The 27,632-nt window shown below is 42.0% G+C and overlaps 1 protein-coding gene across 1 annotated transcript; it reads left to right on the forward strand.

The window, feature by feature from the left end:
* The first annotated feature begins 30 nt into the window (after positions 1 to 30).
* Positions 31 to 27,601, forward strand: LOC139459457 (integumentary mucin C.1-like). The gene is made up of 7 exons (XM_071240901.1): positions 31 to 327; positions 2,479 to 2,572; positions 5,160 to 6,014; positions 9,547 to 9,881; positions 25,138 to 25,231; positions 26,419 to 26,922; positions 27,245 to 27,601. Exons 1-7 carry the CDS (start codon positions 31 to 33, stop codon positions 27,418 to 27,420), a joined length of 2,355 nt encoding a protein of 784 aa, XP_071097002.1. The 3' UTR covers positions 27,421 to 27,601.
* The last annotated feature ends 31 nt before the right edge of the window (positions 27,602 to 27,632 follow it).

Consider the following 27,632-nt stretch of genomic DNA (forward strand, 5'->3'; position numbering starts at 1 on the left):
TTCGTGGTCCGTTCACAGAAGACAACAGAAATGGTGTCCTACGGGTGTAGTATCGTGTCGCTCATTGCTTGTACACTGGTGGCTTCAACACAAGGACACACACAGAAGACCTTCTCTGGACAACTTGTGTCTGGTGTATACATGGAGACTGGGGTCTCCAGCTTCACCTCGTGTCAGTCTCTGTGCTGGTACTCCGTCTCCTGCATGTCCTGCACCTGGGCTACAAGGACGGGCTTGTGTTACCTCAGCAGTGAGACAAGGGACGCCTCACCAGCATCCTTCTCTGTCAGTCCACATCACATCTACTCGGACGCCCTGGTGCCACAGGTTATGTGTTTCTCGATTGTCAGTCATTGTTTTCCCTACAATATTTTTTTTAGTGATCCCATACATGTTTCAACCTCAGTAAAAACAGACCTGAGGATACAGAACGGCCGTACGTCCATTTCGTACCCAGTAAGTATTCCTACCCCAGATGCCACCAGATGACCACCATTTGACCACTAATTGGGTGAGTGAGTGAGTGAGTTGGGTTTAAGCTTGGGTGTGTCAGCTTAATGTGGGAGGAAATCCCGAAGTGTTGCAGGTTTCAGACGTTTACCACTTCGTTGAAACCCACGAGCACGGGTATGGTGCTGACAAACCTAGAAACATAATCGGGGCGAACCGGGATTCGAACCCACTATCATAGGTTCCTGGCATGCCAAAGGGACGCAACTCTGCACAGCGAATCGCGGCGTCTTAGACGACTGGTCCACCCGTGCCCCCTGACTAATAATTCACAACTAGTTGACGACTAGTTAACAAAAGGGTTTATAATGCCACTAGTAGACCACTAGTTAACCGGTGTTGATCCGGGAGCGCCACATTTGAGGCAAACTCATCGTGGCACCACCGCGACCAGTAAGGGCGTAGACACGGTTCATTGACAAGGGATGTAAATGAAACGAGAACAAAACAGTACCGCTCATCAATTTCATTACCGTGACCTCTTGCTGACCACTAGTAAACAAACCTTCATAATGCCACTAGTTGACCTCCTGCCGACAACTAGTAAAGAAGCCGTCATAATGCCGCTAGTTGACCTCCTGCTGACCACTAGTAAACAAACCTTCATAATGCCGCTAGTTGACCTCTTGCTGACTACCAGTAAACAAACCTTCATAATGCCGCTAGTTGACCTCTTGCTGACCACTAGGAAACAAACCTTCATAATGCCACTAGTTCACCTCCTGCCGACCACTAGTAAACAAGCCTTCATAATGCTACTAGTTGACCTTTAGTTAACAAGCCTACATTCAACGATTACATCACCGTGTTACTTTCTTGAAGGAGAAATAGTTTGTGAACGGTCCATTGCAACAGAAGTAATTTGCTCCCAACGTGATTCACAATGGGATAGATTGATTATATTTATATAAAAAAGTAAACAAAGGAGAACTGCAATAATACCAAACCATTAGAGACGCAGCGAATGTTACATGTTTTTTTCTCAAAACCGATTCATGCTCAACGGGTCGTGAAAACTCGAGTATGTTAACATTGTCCTGGATTGGATTTTCACACGACCCCATCAAATCAACTGAACAACCTTTACCCACTCACCCATACCTTACTCCATGTACACTACACATGTACATTCCGAGGAATTACACTAGACTAACATTTAGTCTCTGAAATCTTATATTACACAATATCCTTCTTGACTCTAAAAATAAAAAAATTCCCTATGCTGATTGGAATAGAGTTAGCTTGAGCTGGCTAGACTTGCTTTTGTATGCATTTCTAGATTATTATTTTTTCATAAAATAAATATATTCCACGGTCATTGTGCAGGACTAGAATTACACGTATAGTCAGCGATAGGAATGACACCTACCTATCTTTAAAACTTATACCTAAACGTCTTGTTTGATTTTTATTTCTTTGAAGTTGACGGAAGACAAAGTAGACGAGAATCTATGGATAAAAAACATCTTTATGATACTGTAATAACAAAGAAGTTGTTATCCATAAACGTTTTGTCAACTTTACCTAAACGTCGTTGAGTTATCATGAAAATACTTTTTCTAATCCTTGTTGACTTTCAGTGGAATGTGTATCATAGTTAAACTTAATATTGTTTGTTTGTTGTTTAACGCCGCCCTCAGCAATATTCCAGCTGTATGACGGCGGTCTGTAAATCATCGAGTCGGGACCATGTAATCCAGTGATTGACATCATGAACATCGATCCACGCAAATGGGATACGTTGACATGCGTCAACCAAGTCAGTGAGCTTGACAACCCGATCCCATTAGTCGCTTCTTACGACAAGCATAGTCGCCTTTTACGGCAAGCATGGGTTGCTGAAGACCTATTCTACCCCGGATCTTAAACTTAATAACGTGTAAGGAGCCTTCTATCTTTTAGTTATTGTATACTAAATAATTTAAACGAGACATGTTTTAATAAAACTAAATATTATATGTGTTTCAGAATGGGAAGCATCCGTGTATCAGCAGACCATGCTCTACGGAAGAGATCTGCGTCCCAGTGAAGGCAGGGACTGGCCACACGTGTCTGTACAAGGGTATGTGAATATAAAACGTCAAGCCAGAGAATAACCAGTCTCGATTATTGGGCGTAAACGGTCAAATAGCATGGACAGATTTCTAAATGAATAACTGAAAATCAGTGATAACATCAGCTGTCCATTGATAGTTTAAGAATCATTGATTGATTGAGTGTGAGGACGACCCTGTGAGTGAGTGAGTGAGTGAGTGAGTGAGTGAGTGAGTGAGTGAGTGAGTGAGTGAGTGAGTGAGTGAATTAAAATTGAAAGTCATGCTGCAGTATTTCAGCTGTTTTGTGACTGGAAAAAGTAAGAAATTTATGTCATAATAACATGTTGACTAGAACAGTTAAATAGCCAGTAAAATATCTGAAATTGTATTTAAAATTAGCATGATATCTTATAGAGAAAACCCAAGTTTATCCTGAGTGATTCAAAATATGTTCATGTTCTAACATGAAGTGCCGAGTATCCATATTTCAGGGTCAATAAATGACATTGCATTCTTCTCAACAATTTCATAATGACGTAAACCAATAATGCACTCATATGTTTGTACATTTCTTCACAGCACGTATCCAAATACTGTTCTGGTGCTAAAATGTTATCAGGGCTCAGGGCGAATTAATATCCAAAATCATTCTTCCAACCTTTCAGTATTCTGCCATGGCATTGATGAATGCTTGATTCTGACTGTTTAAAAATAGGTTTCCTTTCTGCTACAGAAACCCCTTTCAAATATAATAAACCTTTTCACACAAAACCCGTGTATATGAATACATCGATAACCTTCAAATGGATTCATAAACAATGATCGATCGATCACCCCTTTATGAACTGTAAAACGTATCTATATTTCCTCTATTACACGCTGGGTCTCAAATACAAGACAGGTCTCTAATACACGCAGAGGCAAGGGCTCTCGCGAAATTAATAGACGGCTTAGCGTCGAATAGAGAAACTACTGTAGTTTGACATCGGATGTTTTGGGCGTTCTATGCCAACCATGTTCGCTACGTTGATGACACTACAATATTTAACGAAGGCATATCATTTCCATTCAAATGAAATGTTTATGAAGCTGTTAGGGACATTCTATGACGACCAGAATCGGAACAGGCTATTTCCTCATTGAAACAACCGACAATGACAGTAAAATAAAACATTATGAACCATGTTTGAAGAAAATCTATTCATGACAACATAATGTTTACAAACCTTTTTTTGTGATCTATATTCATTGCCATCTCCGTTTACCACCACCGAAAGGATTTGGCAGGAGAGGATTTAAAAGTCCGTCATAAAACACTCCTAGATTCTCTAGCTACCATCGAAAGGCGAAAACAATGTCTCGACATCACTGAAGTCAAAGCAAACTTGATCACTGCAACTTATTAAACTTGATGAGATTCATTTCAGAACATGAACCACTGTTTTCTGGGCCACAACTGTCACATTAATTTTCTTTAACACGTTAGCCTTGAATTCGTGAAAACTTCAAATTAACAGGTCAAATAGCTGGCTTGTCTGCAGCCGTAAAAAGCGTCTTGTCTGCAGCCGTAAAAAGCGTCTTGTCTGCAGACTAAAAAGCGGCTGTTCAGTCATACTCCAGTACCATTGGTAATTCCAGAGATTCCTGATGACATTTGATTTTGACGTCATGGAAACAGATTACGTCACCATGTTCTGCAAAGCATTGTGATGCATTTTCATTGTAGGTATATCTCCTAGAAGATATCGCTTGATCTCACCCACGCGGTATCTCCCGTGGAATCTAGTTTTGGATGATAAATAGAGATTACTACACGAGTGTCTGTCAGATACCATTGAACTTACAACGAGTTGTTTCAAAACGTATCTAACGAGCGAAAGTGAGGGTTGAAGAGAAGGGACATATGTGTCGCGGTGGCATCCAGGGGGTTTACACTCTGAAAAAACGATAATGTTGCCATAACAACAGATAATGTAACTGATAATAATAACAAACAAACTCGCAGACGAAGACGAGTTTGTTTATTTTTATTATTAATTACACGGTCATGTTGTTCAATACAGACGTTGGTGAACATTCGACTGAAGCACGAGCTACTTATGAATGACTTACACTCAGGAAAGTAGTCCGTCTTCATCTGACCCCAGGTCATCACCATGGAGTAGCCAATCACGGGCCTGGAATTCGATCTCACACCTATGTTTGATACCAGTTATCTCAAATGGGTTTCTCACCCACAGGTGTGTAAGAAATAAGTATGTGTACATACAGTGTAGGGTTTATCATCAGAGCCCTGTTCTACTCAGCGATCTTAGCGCCAACTCCCTTACTTACTTTAACAGAGGCTTACGATCGGCGTAGTGCTCAGATCGCTCTGTGGAATGACATCCAGGTTTATTTTTATCTTTTTCCGATTATTTTTTTGTTTTATTTTTAATGTTTATGGAATTATGAATGAAATTGGTTTATGCCATTTAATTCTCTATGATTAGCACATTATATCATAGGACTGTATTGATATTCTACATACTTAGCTTGGATGCTGGTTCTTCCAAGAGCAGTGTTTGCCAGGTTAAGAAAACATATTGTTTTTTTTCCTTTTGTTATTGTAAGGTGATGTGACTGATGCTACAGCAACTACTGCAACTGACTCGAGTACTAGGGCTGGCACGGACACTACCACGACAACTGTGTCTGCTACTGATGTCACTGCCTCTCCAACATCAGCATCAGCATATCCAACATCATCTACAATGAATACAGCAGCCACGACAACAATGACGTCAAACATCCCAACACATGCCTATACTACTGATGTAGCAACCGCAAGGGCTGGTACGACCAACACAACAGCAACTGTCTCCACAGCAAGGGCTGGTACGACCAACACAGTTGCAACTGTCTCCACAGCAAGGGCTGGTACGACCAACACAACTGCCACTGTCTCCACAGCAAGGGATGGTACGACCAACACAACTGCAACTGTCTCCACAGCAAGGGCTGGTACGAACATCACAAGTGCAACTGTGTCTACCACAAGGGCTGGTACGACCAACACAATTGCAACTGTGTCTACCGCAAGGGCTGGTGCGAACAACACAACTGCAACTGTCTCCACAGCAAGGGCTGGTACGACCAACACAACTGCAACTGTCTCCACAGCAAGGGCTGGTACGAACATCACAAGTGCAACTGTGTCTACCACAAGGGCTGGTACGACCAACACAATTGCAACTGTGTCTACAGAAAGGGCTGGTACGACCAACACGATTACAACTGCGTCTGCAGCAGGGGCTGGTACGACCAACACGATTACAACTGCGTCTGCAGCAGGGGATGGTAGGACCAACACGACTACAACTGTCAGTACAGCACAAGCTGATGCGACAACTACTACAAATGCCTCTACTACTGGAGAAGATACCTCTTCAACACCATTGGCAACGACCACTGCAGCTGCGGAGAATGGTATGCTGTTTTACAATGCAGATAATTCCGATCCTTTGGCTATTTGTGGAACAATCCTATGTACAAACAAAAGCATATTCGTGAAATTCTGATAAAATTGCTGCTGACTTTATATATTTTCTCATTTTACATGTTTCTACAGATGCGTGTGTATCCGACTGTCTCGGAAGAACAGGACATTATCCCTCTTGCAAAGGCTGCGACATGTTTGCTGTTTGTGACAAAGGGATTCTGACAGATATGTCCTGCTCTCCTGGAACAGAATGGAATGATCTCATTAAAACATGTGTTCTTAAACCCTCACCTACGTGCCTTTAGCTCAGGCAATGCGCCAAACGGAACGGGCTTGTGCCTTTCCAACAATAGTTGTAACTGGTAAAAGAAAGACACGTTTAAATTACACTTAGTATTGACAGTTTACGTCTCAACGATTCTGTTGACTTCGATCTTTATCTAAATATCATGAGAATGCATATCGATGATCTGATATCGTTTAATAACAATAGAACAGCCAGTTCCTTCCAATTGATTTACCCACCTGATCTGGAAATAAAAGAGACCGGTGAGACTGCCTCTTCTGTTCCGTATTTCGATCAATGCAAAATAGAGTGACAAAAAAACTCTCCACGAGATCAAGAGAGATGACTCCAACCTTTGAAATTTTCGAAGAATGAGTATGCTCTGTTGTACTTCGCAAGATTTGAAAGGTTGGAAACGTCATGCGACTCTTGTTCAAAAAGAGTTTGTATCAAGGTTACAACACCCCAGGCCTCAGTAAAGCTTTCAAAACGTTTTTTTATGGTAGATAAGTGGAGGACATTCCGAAATTGGACATATCAGTGACTACAATGATGTCCGATACAATTCCCTATTCTGACTTGTACCATGGTTTTTCAGGTAAACAATGACTTGCCTTTGCATGTGTTTGTGACGGGAGCCACCGGTGGGGCAGGATACGCTCACCTTTTCGCAAACACTTATCATCACTATTTGATAGTGATGCAGAAAGACATGATGTAGTCGGTTTTGGTTTTGGTTTGGTTTGTTGTTTAACGCCGCACTCAGCAGTATTCCAGCTATATGACGGCGGTCTGTAAATATTCGAGTCTTAACCAGACAATCCAGTAATTAATATCATGAACATCGATCCACGCAATTGGGATCGATGACATGAATCAACCAAGTCAGCGAGCCTGACCACCCGATCCCGTTAGCCGCCTCTTCCGATAAGTATAGTCGCCTTTTACGGCAAGCATGGGTTGGTGAAGACCTATTCTACCCCGGATCTTCACGGGTCGGGCATCTACCCACGCAACTGGGACACGATAATATGTATCAACCAAGTTGGTGAGACTTGCCACCCGATCCCGTTAGTTGCCTCTTGCGACAAGCATAGTCGCCTTTTACAGCAAGCATGAGTTGCTGAAGACCTATTCTACCCCGGATCTTCACGGGTCTATGATCCAAACGCTGCACAGCAGTCCTCCTGCCACACGACGATTGCCTGTAAACAATCGAGTGTTGACGAGACAATCAAGTGATAGTGAATCTAAAGTTACAAATAAATCACTTTTTGAGTGGGCGAGTGAGTGAGTGAGTGACCTGTTCGTCTGACTAAATGCACCTGCCAAACCAGTTATTGACAGTACAATGTAAATGGCATGCAATGATCAAAGTCACCAAGTCGGACCAACCCATCAATTTAATCGCCTCTACCCCGAAAATCCATGCTAATGCCTAATTCTGAGCTATCATGAACAAAGTACATGCATACAGTAAAATGCTCAGTGTATTTAGCTATAAGTGTTGGTATTTTTTATTTCATGTCTGTAAACCACCAGTAGTCAAGCTGAGTACCGAGTCTAACCAGCCATTAGTACATATCTTATTTATGTATCATCGACAGCTCTATCAATCATAAAATACCTACACAACTGTAAATATCGCGCTTCATGAGATACACCATCTCCGTAAAAAAGACGACTGTAACTTTAAATGAAGTAATTATTAATACAGGCCAAGAAACTGTGTTCTTGTTGTACACCGCTTGTTACAGCACGCGCTTTACTCATATTACGTTATCCTTGTGGATCAATTGTCAATTAACTCACCAGGGGGCACGGGTGGCCCAGTCGTCTAAGGCGCCGCGATTCGCCGTGCAAAGTTGCGTCCCTTGGGCACGCCAGAAGCATATGATTGTTGGTTCGAGTCCCGGTTCGCCCCGATGATGTTTCTAGGTTTATCAGCACCATACCCGTGCTCGTGGGTTTTACCGAAGTGATAACGTCTGAGACCTGCATCACTTCGGGCTTTCCTCCCACATTAAGCTGACACGCCGCGATATAATTATAGCTAGAATAATGTTAAAAGCTACATTAAACCCCACTCACTCACTCAATTAACTGACCATGACTGAAAAGTTTACTTCTCGCACATCAGTGCCATTATAGTTCTAATAAATCTCCTCATCCGATGACAATTTGTCTATTGGAAGACGTTGTTCCATTTGCAGTTATACTCTTTAAAAAAAGCAGGGGATCACGAACCTACTCCAGCTTGATAACGGCATAAAGATCTACATCGAAACGTCGCCACACACACACACACACACACACACACACACACACACACACACACACACACACACACACACACAATAAACCAGAAGTTGTTATTCATAAAGTTGTACGTTTTCGTAACAGCCAAAGAATGCCATTGCCAGTAATGAACCCAGACGTTTACCCCAAACTACACGTCTGGTACATTACAGGAAGACGTGTGCGTCAACGTCTAAGGCCACCGACAACGTTGGCTCAATTTGACCAGGCGCTGCATGACGATTAGGACAGACTCCCTCAAATCGCCATTTGGGAGACTCATGCATTGTATGACTCGTCGAGTGAATTTATGTTTGACAAATTGTGGCAGTACTACGCACTAATGATCCAAAAAAAGTCAGCTTTGAAATTTCCCATCTTACCCATATCGTCCATCAAGATCGTTGGCTGTCATAACATCTACTGTAATACTTCACTACCGGATTTAATGCGTTCCCTATTCGTTCTTTATATTCTTTATGAGAATTGGAAGTTACTTCCGAGTATCCCCGTCTGTGTTTTAAGAGTATACAAAACTTATGTGTTTATGTAAGGGACCGGTCATATTTCAAAAACACAAGATCCTACGACAATGTATTTTTTCTGGCAGACATCATTCAAAGCACAATTTTTTTCTTTCAAGCATTTTCTTGGACAATTTTCTATTTTCGAAAAAGATCCCAGAACGTAAAAAAAACCCCAACATTTTCATTGACTGATTCTCTGATGCTTAAACACAAATGTGCTTTGTTAGGTATTTTTTCTCTCCGCCGGAAACTGCAAAACAAACATTAACACGAAGTAGTCTTTCTCATCGTATATACAAAAGACCAGGTTATTTGATGATGATCAAAACAGTTCATCCACCCAGGTTGACATCCCACGAGGAAGACGTTCAATAATATATTCTCTTCATTAACATACGTTCCAGTCAGTCTCCGTGGCATGTTCACAGAAGACAGCAGACATGGTGTCCTACGGTTGTGGTATCGTGTCGCTCATTGCTTGTACCCTGTTGGCTTTAACACAAGGACACGCAAAGAAGACCTTCTCTGGACAACTTGTGTCTGGTGTATACATGGAGACTGGGGTCTCCAGCTTCACCTCGTGTCAGTCTCTGTGCTGGTACTCCGTCTCCTGCATGTCCTGCACCTGGGCTACAAGGACGGGCTTGTGTTACCTCAGCAGTGAGACCAGGGACACCTCACCAGCCTCCTTCTCTGTCAGTCCACATTATATGTATTCGGATGTCATGAATCCATTTGGACTGGTATGTACTCGTCTATGATATTAGAAATTTCGTTTCTGTCAGACACCTTCACTTTAACTAAATCGTAACTCTTCAGGACGTACAGTAAGCACTGCAATAATATGTCATATTGTGCACTTGCTTTTAATGCCGGGCGGTTGGGTAGCCTAGTGGTTAAAGCGTTGGCTCGTCATGCCGAAGACCCGGGTTCGATTCCCGACATGGGTACAATGTGTGAAGCCCATTTCTGGTGTCCCCCGCCGTGATATTGCTGGAATATTGCTAAAAGCGGCGTAAAACCATACTCACTCACTCACTGCTTTTAAAGCCCTTAATGCTTTCATACAATCACCAAGGTGTAGGTAAGTAACAGTGTCAAAACAAGAGTAGAAACTGGTAGTGCCAAATGGAATCATGCTGTTTGCAATCTATAAAAGTATGATTGTTTATGAGAAACAGCTCACTTAAAACGCATCGATCTTTGTGTGTTAACATTATGTGACCTCTGATGTCTTAGTATTATCCGAGAGCTGTTAATAATCATTTTAGATATTTTGTGTTTGGAGTCGGTTGAAGAGTGTGTTTGATGACCGATGAAGGGAACAATTGCTATTTTATCTGAATAATATTTATATTATCATCGGTATCTAGTTTTGATATCATTAAATTATTGTGTATATTGACGAAAAAAAATAAAAAATTTAAACGAATTGTCCAAGTGCAATTCGTGTAAAAATATGTGCAGAACTTCTGAGAAAGTTCCTCTTTGGAGTTTGTGCATTAATCGCTTTACATGTAAGCAGCAGATGAAACATTCAGGCTCCTGTACAGCAGCACTCAATGGCATCAATACTGTCACGTTGTTTATTTTTATGGTATTTATTATAACAAGGAAAATCAATCTTGTTCACAATATGCACACTTGTATCTTTCTCAAGAGCATTTAACGTGCTGCTGCACTATTCTGTTCTGACTGTTTGCTTTGTTGTCTGAGTCAGGTGTTCACGAGTTCAAGTGTTCAAGTGTTAAAGTATTTATTATAGTTAAACTTGTGAATACCCAGGTTAGCATAGGTCTTCAGCAACCCATGATTGCCGTAAAAGGCGACTAACGGGATCGGGTGGTCAGGCTCGCTGAATTTATTGATGCATGTCATCGTATAGCAATTGCGTGGATCAATGCTCATGATGTCAATGACTGGATTGTCTGGTCCAGACTCGATTATTTACAGACCGCCGTCATATAGTTTGAATATTGCTGAGGGTGGCGTTTAACAACAAACAAACCCAAAAACAAACAAACAAACAATAGGGTATTTAACAGTCTAAACCATCCGGTCACAATGACATGTAACCAGCCACTTTTATAGATCACAAATATTTTTAACAGGCATTTTCAAATTATGATCTATATGTACCAAATCGAAAACAGCATACCTAACATTCAACGCAGTATGTCATTGGATAGGTTGATGATTTTTGTTTGGGGATTATTTCGAGCCAAGCACTTAAAGCGAAAGGTCCTCAAAACTGGTTACAATTTGTGGAGCCTATTTCTGTACTCCGTTGAGATACTGCTAGAAATGAGCTAAATGCGGCGTAAAACCTCACTCACTCACTAATAATTGACCTGGGACGTTTAATAACTTGTCTGCCTCACATATTAAGCAGCTTAATCCACGCAGTTGGGATCGATGACATGCATCAACCAAGTCAGCGAGCCTGACCACCCGATCCCGTTAGTCGCCTTTTACGACAAGCATAGTCGCCTTTTACGGCAAGCATGGGTTGCTGAAGACCTATTCTACCCCGGATCTTCACGGGTCGGGCATCTACCCACGAAACTGGGACACGATAACATGTATCAACTATGTCGGTGAGACTTGCCACCCGATCCCGTTAGTTGCCCCTTGCGATAAGCATAGTCGCCTTTTACAGCAAGCCTGGGTTGCTAAAGACCCGGATCTTTACGGGTGAGCTTCAGTATGCTGTTAATGAGATATTGTTCACAGCGACGTTAAAACCAACCTTACGAACTTGTGTGGCACGAAAAGGTTTCGCTGCCTGCTGTTAGATCTTATAACAATAGTATGTTGTTCTAGATTGTGCTGCCATTCACTCAAATAATTCAGTGAAGGACAGCGCTCCAACGTATAGTTTACATCGTAAACTATAATTCATATGCATAAGTACAATGGTAGTGCTCTCATTTCCCTTAGCGGCAGGATGTACCATGTCTGACGCATATTTCTGATGTCCCCTGTGGTGATATTGCTTCAATGTTTAAAATACCTGAAAACAGAACCCAAAGTAGCACATATTACACCAGAAGGTTCTCTGTCTACTATTATCAGAAAGTTATATTCAATTCTCGTTGAACGACCTTGACCATCTCATCACGTGCTTGATTACGTCTAGTTGGAGGTGAGGTGAAATGGGGTTTAACCTCGCGTCTAAGATTATTGCACTTATATAGCGACGTGCATGCAAGTGTGTGTGTGTGTGTGTGTGTGTGTGTGTGGACTGATGCCGATTTATAGTGCTAGCCCACTGAGATACCATGCCGCAGTTTAACATGAATACCCCACTCAGACACAGTATACTGACTCCGAGCCGACCAGTCCTTGTTTTAGCCCCTTAATGCCGAGCGCCAGACAGGGTAACAACAAGTACCATCTTTTAACGTCTTTTGGTATGACGCGGCCGGGGATCAAACCCTGGACCTTCCGCTCTCCGGGCGGACGCTCTACCACTAGACCACGGAGGCGGTCACGTCTAGTTGGACATATCGGTGCTTCTATTTACTGTCTCCTAACGTGCCACACCAAACACAACCGGTTGGTTCTGGACACAAGTAATCAGAACAACCTTAAGAATGACTATTCCAGTTATCTTGAACTTCACTGAAGGCCGATCAAGAATTTAACACTTTTTCCTCCATTCTATGATGATATGTAATAGATTCCATTTAACGATTAGGGCTCTCTTGAGTGGTGAAAATAATACGTTTTGGGAACTTATCACAGTGAGAGTGAATTTGACCTTCAATATTAGTGACATTTGTGTCGTGAACATACCCAAGGGCTATCCACTATATAAGGCAACTATGATGATGAGGTGGAATTCAATGTAACAAGGATAGTATTAGTATATGTCCCTCTTCGAAATTTGCTCGCCTTGACGTGCTACTATCATCGTAAGATAGCCATCATATATACATACGTTTTCATGTACAATTAACACTGAAGCAAAAGATTGAAAAACATATATGCTGGACAGACAACTTTGGTGACGAGTACATCTTCACTATGACCTTGACCTTAAAAGATGGTCACTCACAACCGTTTCACTGCAAGCCCGCTCCAAAATGATTGATTGTACAAAATTTAATTATCTTACAGTAAACAAACTGAGATGTTGAAGCACTGCTGTGTTTTTTTTTTAAATATGTGCCGTGACAAAGAATAGAAGCAGGTGTCTCATACACTAAAATATTGTTCAAAGAGGCGTTAACTCACTACCTAACTTACTCAAGGGCGTTTTAGCAACAAACGTTATGAACAAATTGAAATTGTCCCGAGTCTAGACCAGATCGATGATTTGTTGTTTCACCTGCATCAATATTGCGAAACATTCGATACCATTCCCCGGGAGATCGCTGCAAAGTATAAGTGTGTCTGTTTGTCACGGAAAATAGGTTCTATTTATAACTGAGTGCACGTAGTGTTTTGTTACATCCATTATATATATTGCAGTTGTATTATTGTTACTTGTTGTCAAGTGTAGTTAGTGCATTTTTGTTACATTTGATTGCAATTTAAATCAAGTCAGTGAAGATCCGGGTTGGAATTGTTCTTCAGCGGCCCATGTTCGTCGCTTTAGTCGACCTACGCAATATTCCAGGTATATGACGACGGTCTGTAAATAATCGAGTTTGGACCAGGTAGTCCAGTGCTTGCCATAATGATCTACACAATTTAAGTGGGTGAGTATCGTTTACGCCGCTTTTAGCAATATTCCAGCAATTGCACGGTGGGGGACACCAGAAATGGGCTTCTCATATTGTACCCATGTGGGGACTCGAACCCGGGCCTTCGGGTGACGAGAAAACGCTTTAACCACAAGGCTATCCCACCACCCCTACACAATTGGGATACGATGACACGCATCAACCATGTCAGCGAGCCCGACCACCAGATCACGATGCAAGCATTGGCTGCTCAAGACTAATTATAACCCGGTTCTCCGGTTTGGAGATTTAACGTGCGCTTTCCGACTGATGTGTTTCCGAAAGGGGCGAAAGTGGTGTGTGCAACCCAAGAGGGGGCTTTAGGGGTTACTTATATAGAATTTTGGAATTTTGAGATTTGGAATAGATGCAGATGGGGTTGGGGAGGAGAACTAGGGGAGCTGGGTATGGTGGATGTTTGTTTGTTTATGTAATTTTGACTTGGTAGATTATAGTGTTTTTAGATGCGTTTTATTAGTTCCGTTTTGATTAAGAATACGCCTAAGGCCTTGAAGTTTTCTAGTTTATTTTGTGGGTTTAGTATTGCTTCTAGAGTGAGAGCCTTGTTTAGATTGAGGGTGGTTTGTAATGCGGTTCGATGTGTTAGGTAGTGTGTGCAGTGGATGAGTGCGTGTTCTGGGGTTTCTAGTTGTTTGCAGTGTGGGCAGTTACCTGTAGTATGTTTTTTAATTTTTTTTAGATGGTTATTTAGGTTGGTGTGTCCTGTTTGGAGTTTAGTGATTACTCTGTCGATTTTTTTTGATGGATGGAGAATTTTTGGTTTGGTTAGTGGTTTGCTGAGTACATTTTTGATTTGGCTATTTGAGTTTAGATAAAGGTTATGCCATTTTTTGGTGATTTTTTGCTTGTTTACGCTTTTAATTTCTGATTTTGAGATTGGTAAGATTAAGCTTATTTCTGGGATTTTGAGGGATAGTTTAGCTGCTTTATCGGCGTTTTCATTACCGTATATTCCTACGTGGGCGGGTATCCACAAGAAGGTTATTTGTTTGCCTGCCTTAGTTAGGTCGTTGGAGCTTTTAAGTATTTGATTTATGAATTTAGGTCGGTTTTTGGTATTTTTGTTTTGGAGGGCTTGCAGTCCACTTAGGGAGCCGGTAAGTATTAGGATTTTTTTGTGTTTTTTGGATTCTTGATTATGGAGGGCTGAGGCCATGCCCATTAGTTCTACCGTGAATATTGATTGGTTATTTGGGAGTCGGAAGGATTGTGTGGTTTTAGTTGGTTGTGTGGTATGGACTCCGAAACCTGTGTGTTTGGAGGTCGTATCTGAGGATCCGTACGTGTAAATGTGACACCAATTTGGCCAATGTTCGTGTATGTATGCTAGTGTGGTGGTTTAGCTATGTTTGGGTCGGTTTGTTTATTTATTTGGCTAGCTAGTGTTGTGTCTACTTTCGGTATTTTAAGTTTAGGGGTGAAGATATTTGATTGTTTGCAGTTTTGTTTAAGATTTTTAATTTGGTGTTCATTGAGGTAGTTTGTTATTCTTTGGGATATTGGGGTAAGTAAGGGGTGTTTACGAGCTAGAGCTTGGTTTTTGGGGCTGATATTTTGGTTTATTAAGTTTTGGATGAGAGGGTTTGATTGGGACGCGGCCCAGAAATTTAAGCTTAGCTGTTCCCTGCGTAGACTTAGTGGCATTTCTCCTGTTAAGGCCTGAAGTGAAGTGTAGGAGGTGCCATGTTGGGTGCGTGTAATTAGTTTGAGGGCCTGATATTGTATTGAGTCAAGTTTTTTAGATAGAGAGTTGTTTAGGGTGTTGTATATGGCGCAGCCGTAGTCTAGTTTTGATCTAATTAGTGATATGTAGAGAGAGAGGAGGGTACCTTTGGAGGCTCCCCAGTTAGAGCCAGTTAGGCATCTTAGGGTGTTTAGGTCTTTACTGCATTTAGTTGTTAGGTTTTGGATGTGAGCCTCCCAGGTGAGATGTTCATCGAAAATAAGTCCTAAGAATTTGGTTTGTTTTTGAAATTTGATTGTTTGGTTGTTTAGCTGGAGGATTGGGGTGGCGGGTTTCATGTTTTTATGTTTGAATACTATTCCTGTTGTTTTTCTGAGTTAAGGGAGAAGCCCCATTTGTCAGCCCATTGTTGTATTTTATTAAGAGATTTTTGGACCATTTTAATGCTTTTAGTGCGGATCCAGAGGGCTCCGTCATCCGCGAATTTCGATGTGTTTACTTTAGGGGATAGGCCCTCGAATAGATCGTTTATCATTATATTGAAGAGGGTGGGGCTGAGGATACTGCCCTGGGGAGTGCCATTTTCTAGGGGACATTGGTCCGATAGTGTTTGGTCTATACCCACGGTTATTTTACGATTATTTAGGAAGTCCTGGATGTAGTTTATTATCTGACCTTTGAGTCATATTATTTGAAGTTTTTGAATTAGCCCGTCGTGACATACCATGTCGAAAGCTTTAGAGAAGTCTAAGAAGATGCCTGTGGTATATTGTTTATTTATATCTTAATATCTTGCTCTAGTCGGGCGAGGTTATCTAGGGTTGAGCGGCCAGGAGTGAAACCGCTTTGATCTGGGTTTATGATGTTTTTTTGTGTTAGGTAATGTTGTAATCTATTTTTAGCCATTGATTCCATTACTTTACATAAGTTTGAAGTTAGGGATATTGGTCTATATGAGTTAGCTTGATTAGCTGGTTTATTAGGTTTAGGGATTGGTATGACTAGGGCCTGTTTCCAGGGAGTAGGAACCTGTCCGTTTAGGTAGATGAGATTGTATAGTTTGAGTAGTGCCTGGAGTAGTTTTAGGGGGAGTTTTTTAATTATTTGGTAAGAAGTTAGGTCTAATCCTGGGGATGTGCCCTTCTTTTTCCTGTTTTGGATTACGTAGAGGAGGTTCTTCTCGGGTCCTGTGTGAAATAGACAGTGATTATTGTTTAACATTTTCTCATATTGTCGTATCGTAATTAGGGTTGTTTAGTACCCCCTGTGTTAACAGGTTGAAACAAAAGCTGGATCTTGTATGAACTACTCATTACCTCTTTATTATTCAGGATATAATGAACTATAACAAAGGTTTCGTGCATACATTGTTCAGAATGTACGCGGTGTATCAGATTTATAATACCCAGTACTCTAGGGGCAATTAAACTGTGAATGATGAGACACTACTCTATCCCTAGGGTGCAGTTGTAGCATGAGTGATCCCTGGCTTCTAGACTGATGTTTTCTAGCATTGTCAGATTACATTCACATCGGCACGCCTGGATGCCTGATGCAGAAAGCATGTCATTTCAATCTCGCCCTTGTAGATATATTACATTACAGTCCCATAAAGTATGTTGGTAGAAAACAGAGTTGAGACAATGGGGATCGCCACAGACCAAGTTTAGACAAAGGATGCGTTCTGTTATCAGATTACAGACAACTGAACACAATAACGTTAATGTAAATTTTGAGTGGTAACCCTTTGTCTCAGTTCTGAGAGAAGGACACCGACCCATATCGACATATTCTGGAAAATTCCGTTAGTCGTTGTCAGAAACCGTACTGAGGCATGCCATGACACAATTCGCTTCATAACCATAGATTAATATCCAGGGCGTGTTCTCAGAAGACAACAGACATGGTGTCCTACGGTTGTGGTATCGTGTCGCTCATTGCTTGTACCCTGTTGGCTTCAACACATGGACACACACAGAAGACCTTCTCTGGACAACTTGTGTCTGGTGTATACATGGAGACTGGGGTCTCCAGCTTCACCTCGTGTCAGTCTCTGTGCTGGTACTCCGTCTCCTGCATGTCCTGCACCTGGGCTACAAGGACGGGCTTGTGTTACCTCAGCAGTGAGACCAGGGACACCTCACCAGCATCCTTCTCTGTCAGTCCACATCATTTATATTCAGATGTATTGGTTCCAAATACACTGGTATGTACACTTGCCTTTTTGTACATTATACCGCATGGGAATTACTGGGAAGAATAAATTCAGTATCAATCTTTAGAGCCAACTTCAGAGGATCGGTGATTATGCTTGGTGACATGGCTCATACCTTCCGAAATAGCATTGCGTTCCGCTTGCGTTCCAAATGTGATCCGACTGCGTTCCTTACTAAACTAGTGTCCAAAAGAAACGATACCACCTGTTTGCAACGACATAAAAGAAAAACTAAACAATGCAGAAGTTTAGGATTGGTGTTATGCTTTTGAGAAATCCTTTCACAACATCTGTACAAAAAATTCATTTCAATAAAATCTGTACAACCAATATGACAAGCCTTTAAAGATGGGTGGGGTCGAAAAATGAACATTTCGTTAGAGCACTGATCACAGAAACAACGGGAAATGTCACACCACACGTCTCAAAGTCAAGTCAGTAGCGGGTATTTCCACCGTGAGCATCAATACATGCCAGAACACGCCTACGGACTGATGACGTCAAACGTCTGATGACGTTGAGAGTGATGCGTTGCCATTCCTCGAGGAGACATCGTTCCAAGTCCTGGACGTTGACTGGAGGCACACGGCGACGTCGGATTTGCCGATCGAGGTGGTCCCATAAGTGCTCGATGGGATTCATGTCCGGTGAACATGCGGGCCATGGCAAAACCTGTACGTTGGCGTTGGCAAGGAAGTTCTGTTTCAATCTTGCTGTGTGTGGCCTTGCATTGTCATGTTGGAAAAGGAGTCCACGAGGCTGTTGCTGAATAAAGGGCACCACAACAGGCCGTAGGATGTCATCAAGATAACGCTGTGCATTCAGGTTTCCACGAATTACGACAAGCATCGTTTTGACGTCACCACATATGCCACCCCAAACCATTAACCCTCCACCTCCAAACGGCCGGACCTGTTGGATACCGTTAGGCGCCAAACGTTCGTCGGTATACAAGCTGCCGTCCATCGTTTCTGAAGATGAGGAATCTGCTCTCATCAGAGAACATAAGACGTGCCCAGTCCCGCCGTTGCCAACGTCGAACTCGCCTGGCCCAGATCAGTCTGTTGTTCCGGTGTCGAGGCGTCAGGAGCGGTCCGCGGTAGGGATGACGTGGCCGGATACCATACTGCCGTAGTCTCCTGTAGACGGTCTGTCGACTGATCCTGTGTCCCAGTGCTGTAGCCGCCGTGGACGTCGCTGTTACGGTGCGGTTCCTCAGGTGTAATACCCGGATGTAACGATCTTCACGGGGCGTGGTTACTCGTGGTCTTCCACTCCTGGGCCTGTCTGACGTCTGACCTGTCTGACGTAACCGCTGCATCAACCTGGTGATAGTGATGCGTGCGCAGCCCAACCTTCTGGCGACGTCGACGTGTGACGCTCCTTGTTGGGCCATTCCAACGGCTCTTTCTCTCTCGATGGCTGTCAAACGTGGCATATCTTGTGTTCTTTTTGTTGCTGTGATATCAACGTGTCTGATCAGCCGTTTTATACAGTTATTATGCACGTGCAGAACATGCTAGAGAGGGAAATGTCACTTTCACGAAATTTACGTTTTTTCCCGGAAGTGATCACGTGTTCCCGGTATTTTTTATCGACTATGCTGTGTTTGGGATGTGCAATACGAATTGGCATGTTTTCATACTAGACAATTCACTTAGTAAAAAACAATATTGAAAATAAGTTGGTATCGTTTCTTTTGGACACTAGTTTATAATTGAGATAATGATTGAGATTGTATATTCTCTGGAGTGGACGTTTCATAGTCCCAGAGTTTCACCATACAGCTCTGTAGCACTTATCAATCATGCTAAGTCAACTTCAAAAGAAATGTTTGGGCCGAGACATTACTACTGCCCCTTCCCCTCCAACCACTGTGTTGCTAAACGAACATATTTCTTAAACTGTTTTCCTATACGTACGAGGGGACACGGATGGCCCAGTCAGATAACGGCTCTGTGGTCACAGTATATGGAGCTGTGTGAAAAGCTTATGGTTTATGGTCCTGTGGTTGTAGTATGCAATGCTTCAGATACCGGCTCTGTGGTCACAGTATATGGAGCTGTGTGAAAAGCTTATGGTTTATGGTCCTGTGGTTGTAGTATGCAGTGTTCTGTTGGTGATCGTATGGTCGTATCAAGTAGTTGTATAATAAATGCTTCTACGATGATGTCTATACGTGTTAAGACGACATTCACTCACTAATATATTGACATAGGATGCTCCTAGTGTTGACTTCCATGACACAGAGGGGGACACGGGTGGCCCAGTCGTGTAAGGCACCGCGATTCGCTGTGCAGAGTTGCGTCCCTTGGGCACGCCAGAAACCTATGATTGTTGGTTCGAATCCCGGTTCGCCCCGATTATGTATCTAGGTTTGTCAGCACCATGCCCGTGCTCATGGGTCTCACCGAAGTGGTAAACGTCTGAGACATGCATCACTTCGGGCTTTCCTCCCACATCACTTCGGGGCGGTCGGGTAGCCTAGTGGTTAAAGCGTTTGCTCGTCACGCAGAAGACCCGGGTTCGATTACCGACGTGGGTACAATGTGTGAAGCCCATTTCTGGTGTCCCCCGCCGTGATATTGCTGGAATATTGCTGGAATATTGCTAAAAGCGTGCCATCGCTGATTTTCAGCGATCAAACTTATGTAATTTTCACCGCTATGTTTCCTTTTACGCCCATATGAATCGGTTTCGTCGGATAATCGAGACTGGTTACTTTCTGGCATATTTAAAGCAAGTTTCCAGGAATATCCCTGCAGTAACAACGTAAGCAATACGTCAAACGGTCATGCTACAAGAACATACTTCTTGTTTCTGTGTATTTATTGCTAGGCGATAATGTAAACTTTATTATTTGATTTATTACATCCATCTAATGCGAAATAATTTAGGAATTAGTAAAAACAGATGTAAGATGAGACAAAGGTTGATATATTTTAACTTTTTATGAGTGTATGGCTCAAACGTGACTGTCCATACTTTGTTTGTTGTTTAACGTTGAATGTTAGGAATGCTTTTGTCGATATGGTACATATAGATCATAATTTGAAAACGCCTGTTAAAAAGCTAGTTACATGTCATTGTGACCCGATGGTTTAGATTGTTAAACACCCCTTCGGTTGTTTGTTTGTTTGTTTGTTTGTTTGTTTGTTGTTAAATGTCGCACTCAGCAATATTCCAGCTATATGACGGCGGTCTGTAAATAATCGAGTCTGGACCAGAAAATCCAGTGATTGACATCATGAGCATCGATCCACGCAATTGTGATACGCTGACATGCATCAGTGAGGCTAACAAACCGATCCGGTTAGTCGCTTCTAACGACAAGCATAGTCGCCTTTTACGGCAAGCATGGGTTGCTGAAGACCTATTCTACCCCGGATCTTTACGGGTTCTGTCCATACTAACGTCACTTTGGTGTTTGCAAGCTGAAATGAACATGGAATCACTTGATTGTTTGGTCAAGACTCGTTTGTTTACATGTCACGGTCGTGTTAATCTTGCGTGTCCCTGAGAGGGTACGTAAGTTCCACATCATTCAAAATAAATTTAGGCCTACCACGATTTTAATCGTAGAATAATTGTTACTTTTAGTTGATGGCTAAACTTGCATAAAATCGCCAGCAGCTGAAGGGATGGTGTAATCCTGCTGGGGTCCATGCAGGTAGGAAAGGTACTATAAGTTCCCATGGTCTCTTGTATGGTGATCTACCTTCAATTGCTGGCGATCTATAGCCCGTTTTTACAATGTATCGTTCTGTTTAGTAATATCTTTTTATGACCACATACTAGTTTTAAAAAATTGAAATCTGTGATAAGTCTAGTAATTTTTTTTGCATACACGTTGGTTTGCTTAGATACATAAATGTATAAAAAACTACATACACCTTCATAGAGGACTTATTGTTTTAGTAAAGATAAATACTATAATTTCATGCAGAATCACTTGCTGCCTAATGAACGAAAGGAACGATTTAATCCGATCTTTGAAACTCCTTGTATGAAAACAGACGAATACATCCCTCATATAATCGAGAATGGTTATTCTCTGGCGTTGACGTTTGTTTCTCATGTTAAATTATCCCTTATTCCAAAATATCTGAAAACTGAATGACTATATCCAAATACGTATTGCTTTCAATGGGATTAGGGACGGTTGGGTAGCCTAGTGGTTAAAGCGTTCGCTCGTCCCGCCGAAGACCCGGGTTCGATTCCCGACATGGGTACAATGTGTGAAGCCCATTTCTGGTGTCCCCCGCCGTGATATATTGGTGGAATATTGCTGGAATATTGCTAAAAGCGGCGTAAAACCACACTCACTCATTCAATGGGATTACGTTGGATTATTTTGTTTAATGTGTTTTGAAGCTGGTTTTATCTGTGTTGGTGTTAGTTTATGATTGTATTTGTGTTCGGAAATACATGCCATGCCTGGTGTCAGTTTGCCATCTATCCCACAGGTTGGTTCGACTTACTACATTCTTTTGTAATGGATATTGTTATCGATGCGATAATCCCGTCTGGAAAACAGAAAAATAAGATCGAAAAGTTATGCATCACCTTGCAAGAACTAATTTAAACTCCATACAATGCCTGTATTCTCAATACACTATTGACCAGCGTTTCCAATAAGGTTTGGTATGGGTTTTCCAATGTGTGTGTTATTCTGTAGCAGAAAAAAACCTAGACTGTAAATCATTTGGCGTAGTATAGGGAGGTTTGATCCAGCACTACATTCATACACCTTTTCAAAGTAACTACATTGAGCGACAAAAATCCTTAAACATCGATTATTTTTAGAATAACATTATGCGATAAGAAATTATTACTATAACACAATATAATATATTGGGGATAAGAAAATATGTATTATGGAAGCCAAAGGCTTTTTTATATAACACACTCAGCAAATAATATCTATATATCATACCGATGCATAGACACGAAGTTAATTTACAACACAAAGAATTTGTGAGTTGTTTCAATTGTAAATCTAAAACGTCAACGTCAGACAATAGTAAATCTCGATTACAGTAAACTACGTTTATAACGAACACGCTTAAAACGAACTGACGGATATAACGAACTATTTTTGGTCCTGTCCATTTGCCGTATATATTCCGTACATTTGCTTATAACGAACTACGGTTAAAACGAATAAAAATTAGTGGTCCCTTAGAGTTCGTTATAACCGTAGTTTATTGTACAAACCGAAACAGCTTCCGTTGGGCGTAAAACCCAAAATAGTAGTGAAAATTATGTGAATGAATCACTGAAAATCAGTGAAGACACAAGGTGTTCGCAAAAAGGGAATGCATATCCTGGTGATGAATTAAGTGGTCAAATACCAATCAGTGTCAGCGAGGTACTGTAATTTTTATATGTGTTAGGGGACTTAAGGGAATATGGCCCATCATCATAATTTTATTAAGTGAGCTATTGTGTGCAATTGGGATGCCAGACACCAATCAATGTCACTGTCGATTCATTCACATGTTAAATTACATTGATATGTACTCATTTACAGTAAACTACGTTTATAACGAACACGCTTACAACGAACTGACGGATATAATGAACTTATTTTTATGGTCCCGACCATTTGCTGTGCATATTCTCTATAATCATGCTACCGTTATAACGAACTGAAATTAGTGGTCCCTTTGAGTTCGTTATAACCGTAGTTTACTGTATATTTAATTGTAGGTAACTACAAATTACTTCGTGACCGTCCAATTGGTACTTGGATCCGGTCCAGAAAATACTGAAAAAATAAGTTGTCTCAGGTTTTAAATAAAATAGGATTGTTTGCGGGACATGTTGCATGTTGTGAAAAACATGGTAGCAGTTCTCTTCCTCCTTGAAGACCATTAAATGAGCATTCCTTACCACATCACGCCAATCAAAATCTATTTTGTTTCTAGTAATGTCTGAGATCGGTTGTCGAGTATTGTCTGCTGTGATCAATAGTTCCTTTGCCTGTGTTTGATTCAGATTCAGCTATACATACTTATTACCTCATATTTAAGTGACCCGTGAAGATCCGGGGTGGAATAGGTCTTCAGCAACCCATACTTGACGTAAAAGGCGACTATGCTTGTCGTAAAAGGCGACTAACGGGATCGTGTGGTCAGGCTCGCTGACTTGGTTGAGTCATGTCATCGATCCCAATTGCGTGGATCGCTGTTCATGATGTCAATCAGTGGATTTTCTGGTCCAGACTCGATTATTTACAGACCGTTGTCATATAGCTGGAATATTGCTGAGTGCGGCGTAAAACAACAAACCAGACCAAACCAAATCATATTTATGTGCTTAGCCAGAGATATATACAGTGTTGCGTTGGTTACAATACTAAATATAAGGACGGCTTTATACGAATGCGATCCTGTCCCAGAAAGCGACCCAAGAACCAAGCTGACGTTTTGATCGCAATGGTCTTGACCCTAATCGCCATACCATAAAGCGATGTACTGATCGTAGAATATAAAGTCAAATGGACATCAATCTCAATAAGCCTTTTACTCCGACATGGATCCTCTCTTCGAGAACGCCTCCATAAGAGGTCACGAACTGAGCGTTCAATCTAAACATTCTTGACAAAACAAGAACTGGTCCGCTCAAAGTCTGTATAATGTGTCTGAATGGGCTTGCAGTATAAAACAGGCTTAAGTCGGGACACACACACACACACACACACACACACACACACACACACACACACACACACACACACACACACACACACACACACACACACACACACACACACCGTAGTTGTGATCGTGGGTCTTACTAACTCAGTGAGCTAGCACTATATATCGGCATCAGTCAAGACTGGTACAAGCTGCCACACGCACGCTCGCAGGCACGCACGCACACACGTCGCAGGTATCTCAGTGAGCTAGCACTATACAATGTATATCGGCATCAGTCCAGATTTGTACAAGCTGCCACACGCACGCACGCACGCACGCAGGCACGCACGCACGCAGGCAGGCAGGCAGGCACGAATGCATGCACGCACGCACGCACACACACGTCGCAGGTATCTCAGTGAGCTAGCACTATATATCGGCATCAGTCCCGATTGGCACAAGCTGCCACACACACGCACGCACACACACACACACCCACACCGCTATGTAAGTGAAATAAACTGGAACGGACGTAACATCCCGTTTAACTTCACATCACCTTGTCTACATTATGGTATATGTAACCTCTCTTATTAACGAAAGGCATCTGCACGCGCGATTTCATTCCATCCCCTTCGTCACGAACTGCTTTGTAAACTTATTTACACATTATGTTTAAAACGAAGCATCTTCTTTGTCTTTCAGAACGACCAGCATCCCTGCATGAGCCGACCATGTCATACTGGGGAGATCTGTGTCCCCGTGGAGGCGGGGACTGGTCACCTGTGTTTATACACGGGTAGGTTTATACTTATGTGTAACAGATAAGCTATGCCTTGGTTGTTTGTTGTTTGTTGTTTAACGCCGCACTCAGCAATATTCCAGCTATATGACAGCGGTCTGAGAGTAATCGAGTCTGGACCAGACAATCCAGGGATTGACATCATGATCATCGACCATTGTTTTCTGTTATTTAAGCCATGCGTTAATCCTTCGAGTGACCACCAAAGGTCGTACACTATTGCTCACAATTAAGTACCCAAAGAGGACGCAAGATTATTATTACCCAAATAATTTTGAAAGCCTGTCGCGGTTACACCCCAGTACGGTTGCGAAATTGACGCGGTACATCGCGGAAATAATGCTACACGCCGAATTATCGCTGTATGATCGAGATACGTTTGTGGAATTACCGCAGTATGCTTGCGGAAATACACATTTCATACTTCGCTACTATCGCAGGAAGTTCGCGTAAAATCCGCAGGAAAGAGGTCATTATTTGTGAGCTGTATTGTACATAGCCAAGGTTATCCCCCACATGTGGAAATGAGGTGGAAAAGTGCAATTACTAGACTGTCTGATTCAGACTGGATTATTTACCGATGTCTTATAGCTGGAATATTACGGCGTTCAACAACAAACTACAACACTTCAGGTAATATTGTTAATACAGTAAACTACGGTTATAACGAACTCAAAGGGACAGCTAATTTCAGTTCGTAATAACCGTAGTTCGTCATAAGCATATACAGCATATGCACAGCAAACGGGAACAAAAATAAGTTCGTTATATCCGTCAGTTCGTTATAAGCGTGGTCGTTATAAACAAAGTTTACTGTTTTAATATGTTACACTAAAAAGGGAAGGTGAAAGGTCCAACAAGAGGCATTTTGAGAATGAGCTTACAGTAAACTACGTTTATAACGAACACGCTTACAACGAACTGATCAGTGTAAAGAACTTTGTTTTTAGTCTCGGCCATTTGTTGTAAATATCCTTTGTATATGCTTATAAAGGATTACGGTTATTACAAACTAAAATTAGTAGCCCCTTTGAGTTCGTTATAACCGTAGTTTGCTGTATTGAGAAAAAAGGTTTAAGGTACTTTAAGCCAGGGCACATAATCCGACCCGGCTACAATCTCAGAGTTTAAAAAGAAGCCAACAACAAAATTCTTACAGAAATGTAACGCTTCTTATTATACAGGCTTAACTCAACCTTCTATGACACCTACCACACCTGCAGCAGCAACTACGACAACAACTAGTGTCGCACCAATGACTGTTACCACAGGAGGACGTTCTACGTATGCATCTACTACCACGACTACATCACCAAACCCATCAACGCTCAACGCCGACACTACTGCTCCCACAACAACTGGTGTCGCACCAACGACTGTTACCACAGGAGGACGTTCTACGTATGCGTCTACTACCACGACTACATCACCAAACTCATCAACGCTCAACGCCGACACTACTGCTCCCACAACAACAACTAGTGTCGCACCAACGACTGTTACCACAGGAGGACGTTCTACGTATGCGTCTACTACCACGACTACATCACCAAACTCATCAACGCTCAACGCCGACACTACTGCTCCAAGAACAACGATCAAACCCTCGTCGGCCACTTCAACCACTTCAGAAACGACCACTACTACTTCTACAACAATGACAACAACCACCACTACAGCTGAGACATGTATGTTACAATACAAAATGAAGCTATAAAATAACCATGTTCAACTGCTGTGACGCCAAATAAGTTTGTTGCTCAGAGTATATCTAGGTTTCACAGCCACATACCTGTGCTAAAGTTGTAACCGTCTAAGACCTTCATTGGTTCATGCTTTCCTCAATCAGGCTGACACGCCGTGATTTGACTGAAATACTGTTTAAACTGTTTAAAGCGGCGTTAAACCAAACCCTCTCACGTGAAAATGGCACTATGATGCCATGTTGTATAACTAAGCCTGATGACAATGTTGTAACATACTGATCGACTGATGAACGTGTTTCTTCAGATGCCTGTGTGACCGACTGTCAGGGAAGAACTGGACGATACCACTCTTGTCAAGGCTGTCACATGTATGCTGTTTGTAACGCTGGGATTCTAAATGATATGCCCTGCGCTGCCAACACAGAATGGAATGATATCATCAAGACCTGTGTTCTTGCACCCTCACCTACATGCCTTTAATCCGTCCATCGACATAAAGATGTACTTGTGCCATATGTTTCCGTGTGACGGGTGCCACCGGTGGAACAGGATACGTTCACCTTTTCGCGAATACCCTACATCATCGCTGTGTGATAGTGATTCAATCACACATGCTCATGACAGTTGGAATCGTACAATTCAGTCTCCGTACAGCAGAAATTTCTTGTGGCTGCGAAGAGGGCTTTGTCGCT

This window comes from Haliotis cracherodii, unplaced genomic scaffold (genome assembly GCF_022045235.1).
Source record: "Haliotis cracherodii isolate W230 unplaced genomic scaffold, xgHalCrac1.p SCAF_13, whole genome shotgun sequence".
In the NCBI taxonomy this organism is placed as follows: Eukaryota; Metazoa; Mollusca; class Gastropoda; order Lepetellida; family Haliotidae; genus Haliotis; species Haliotis cracherodii.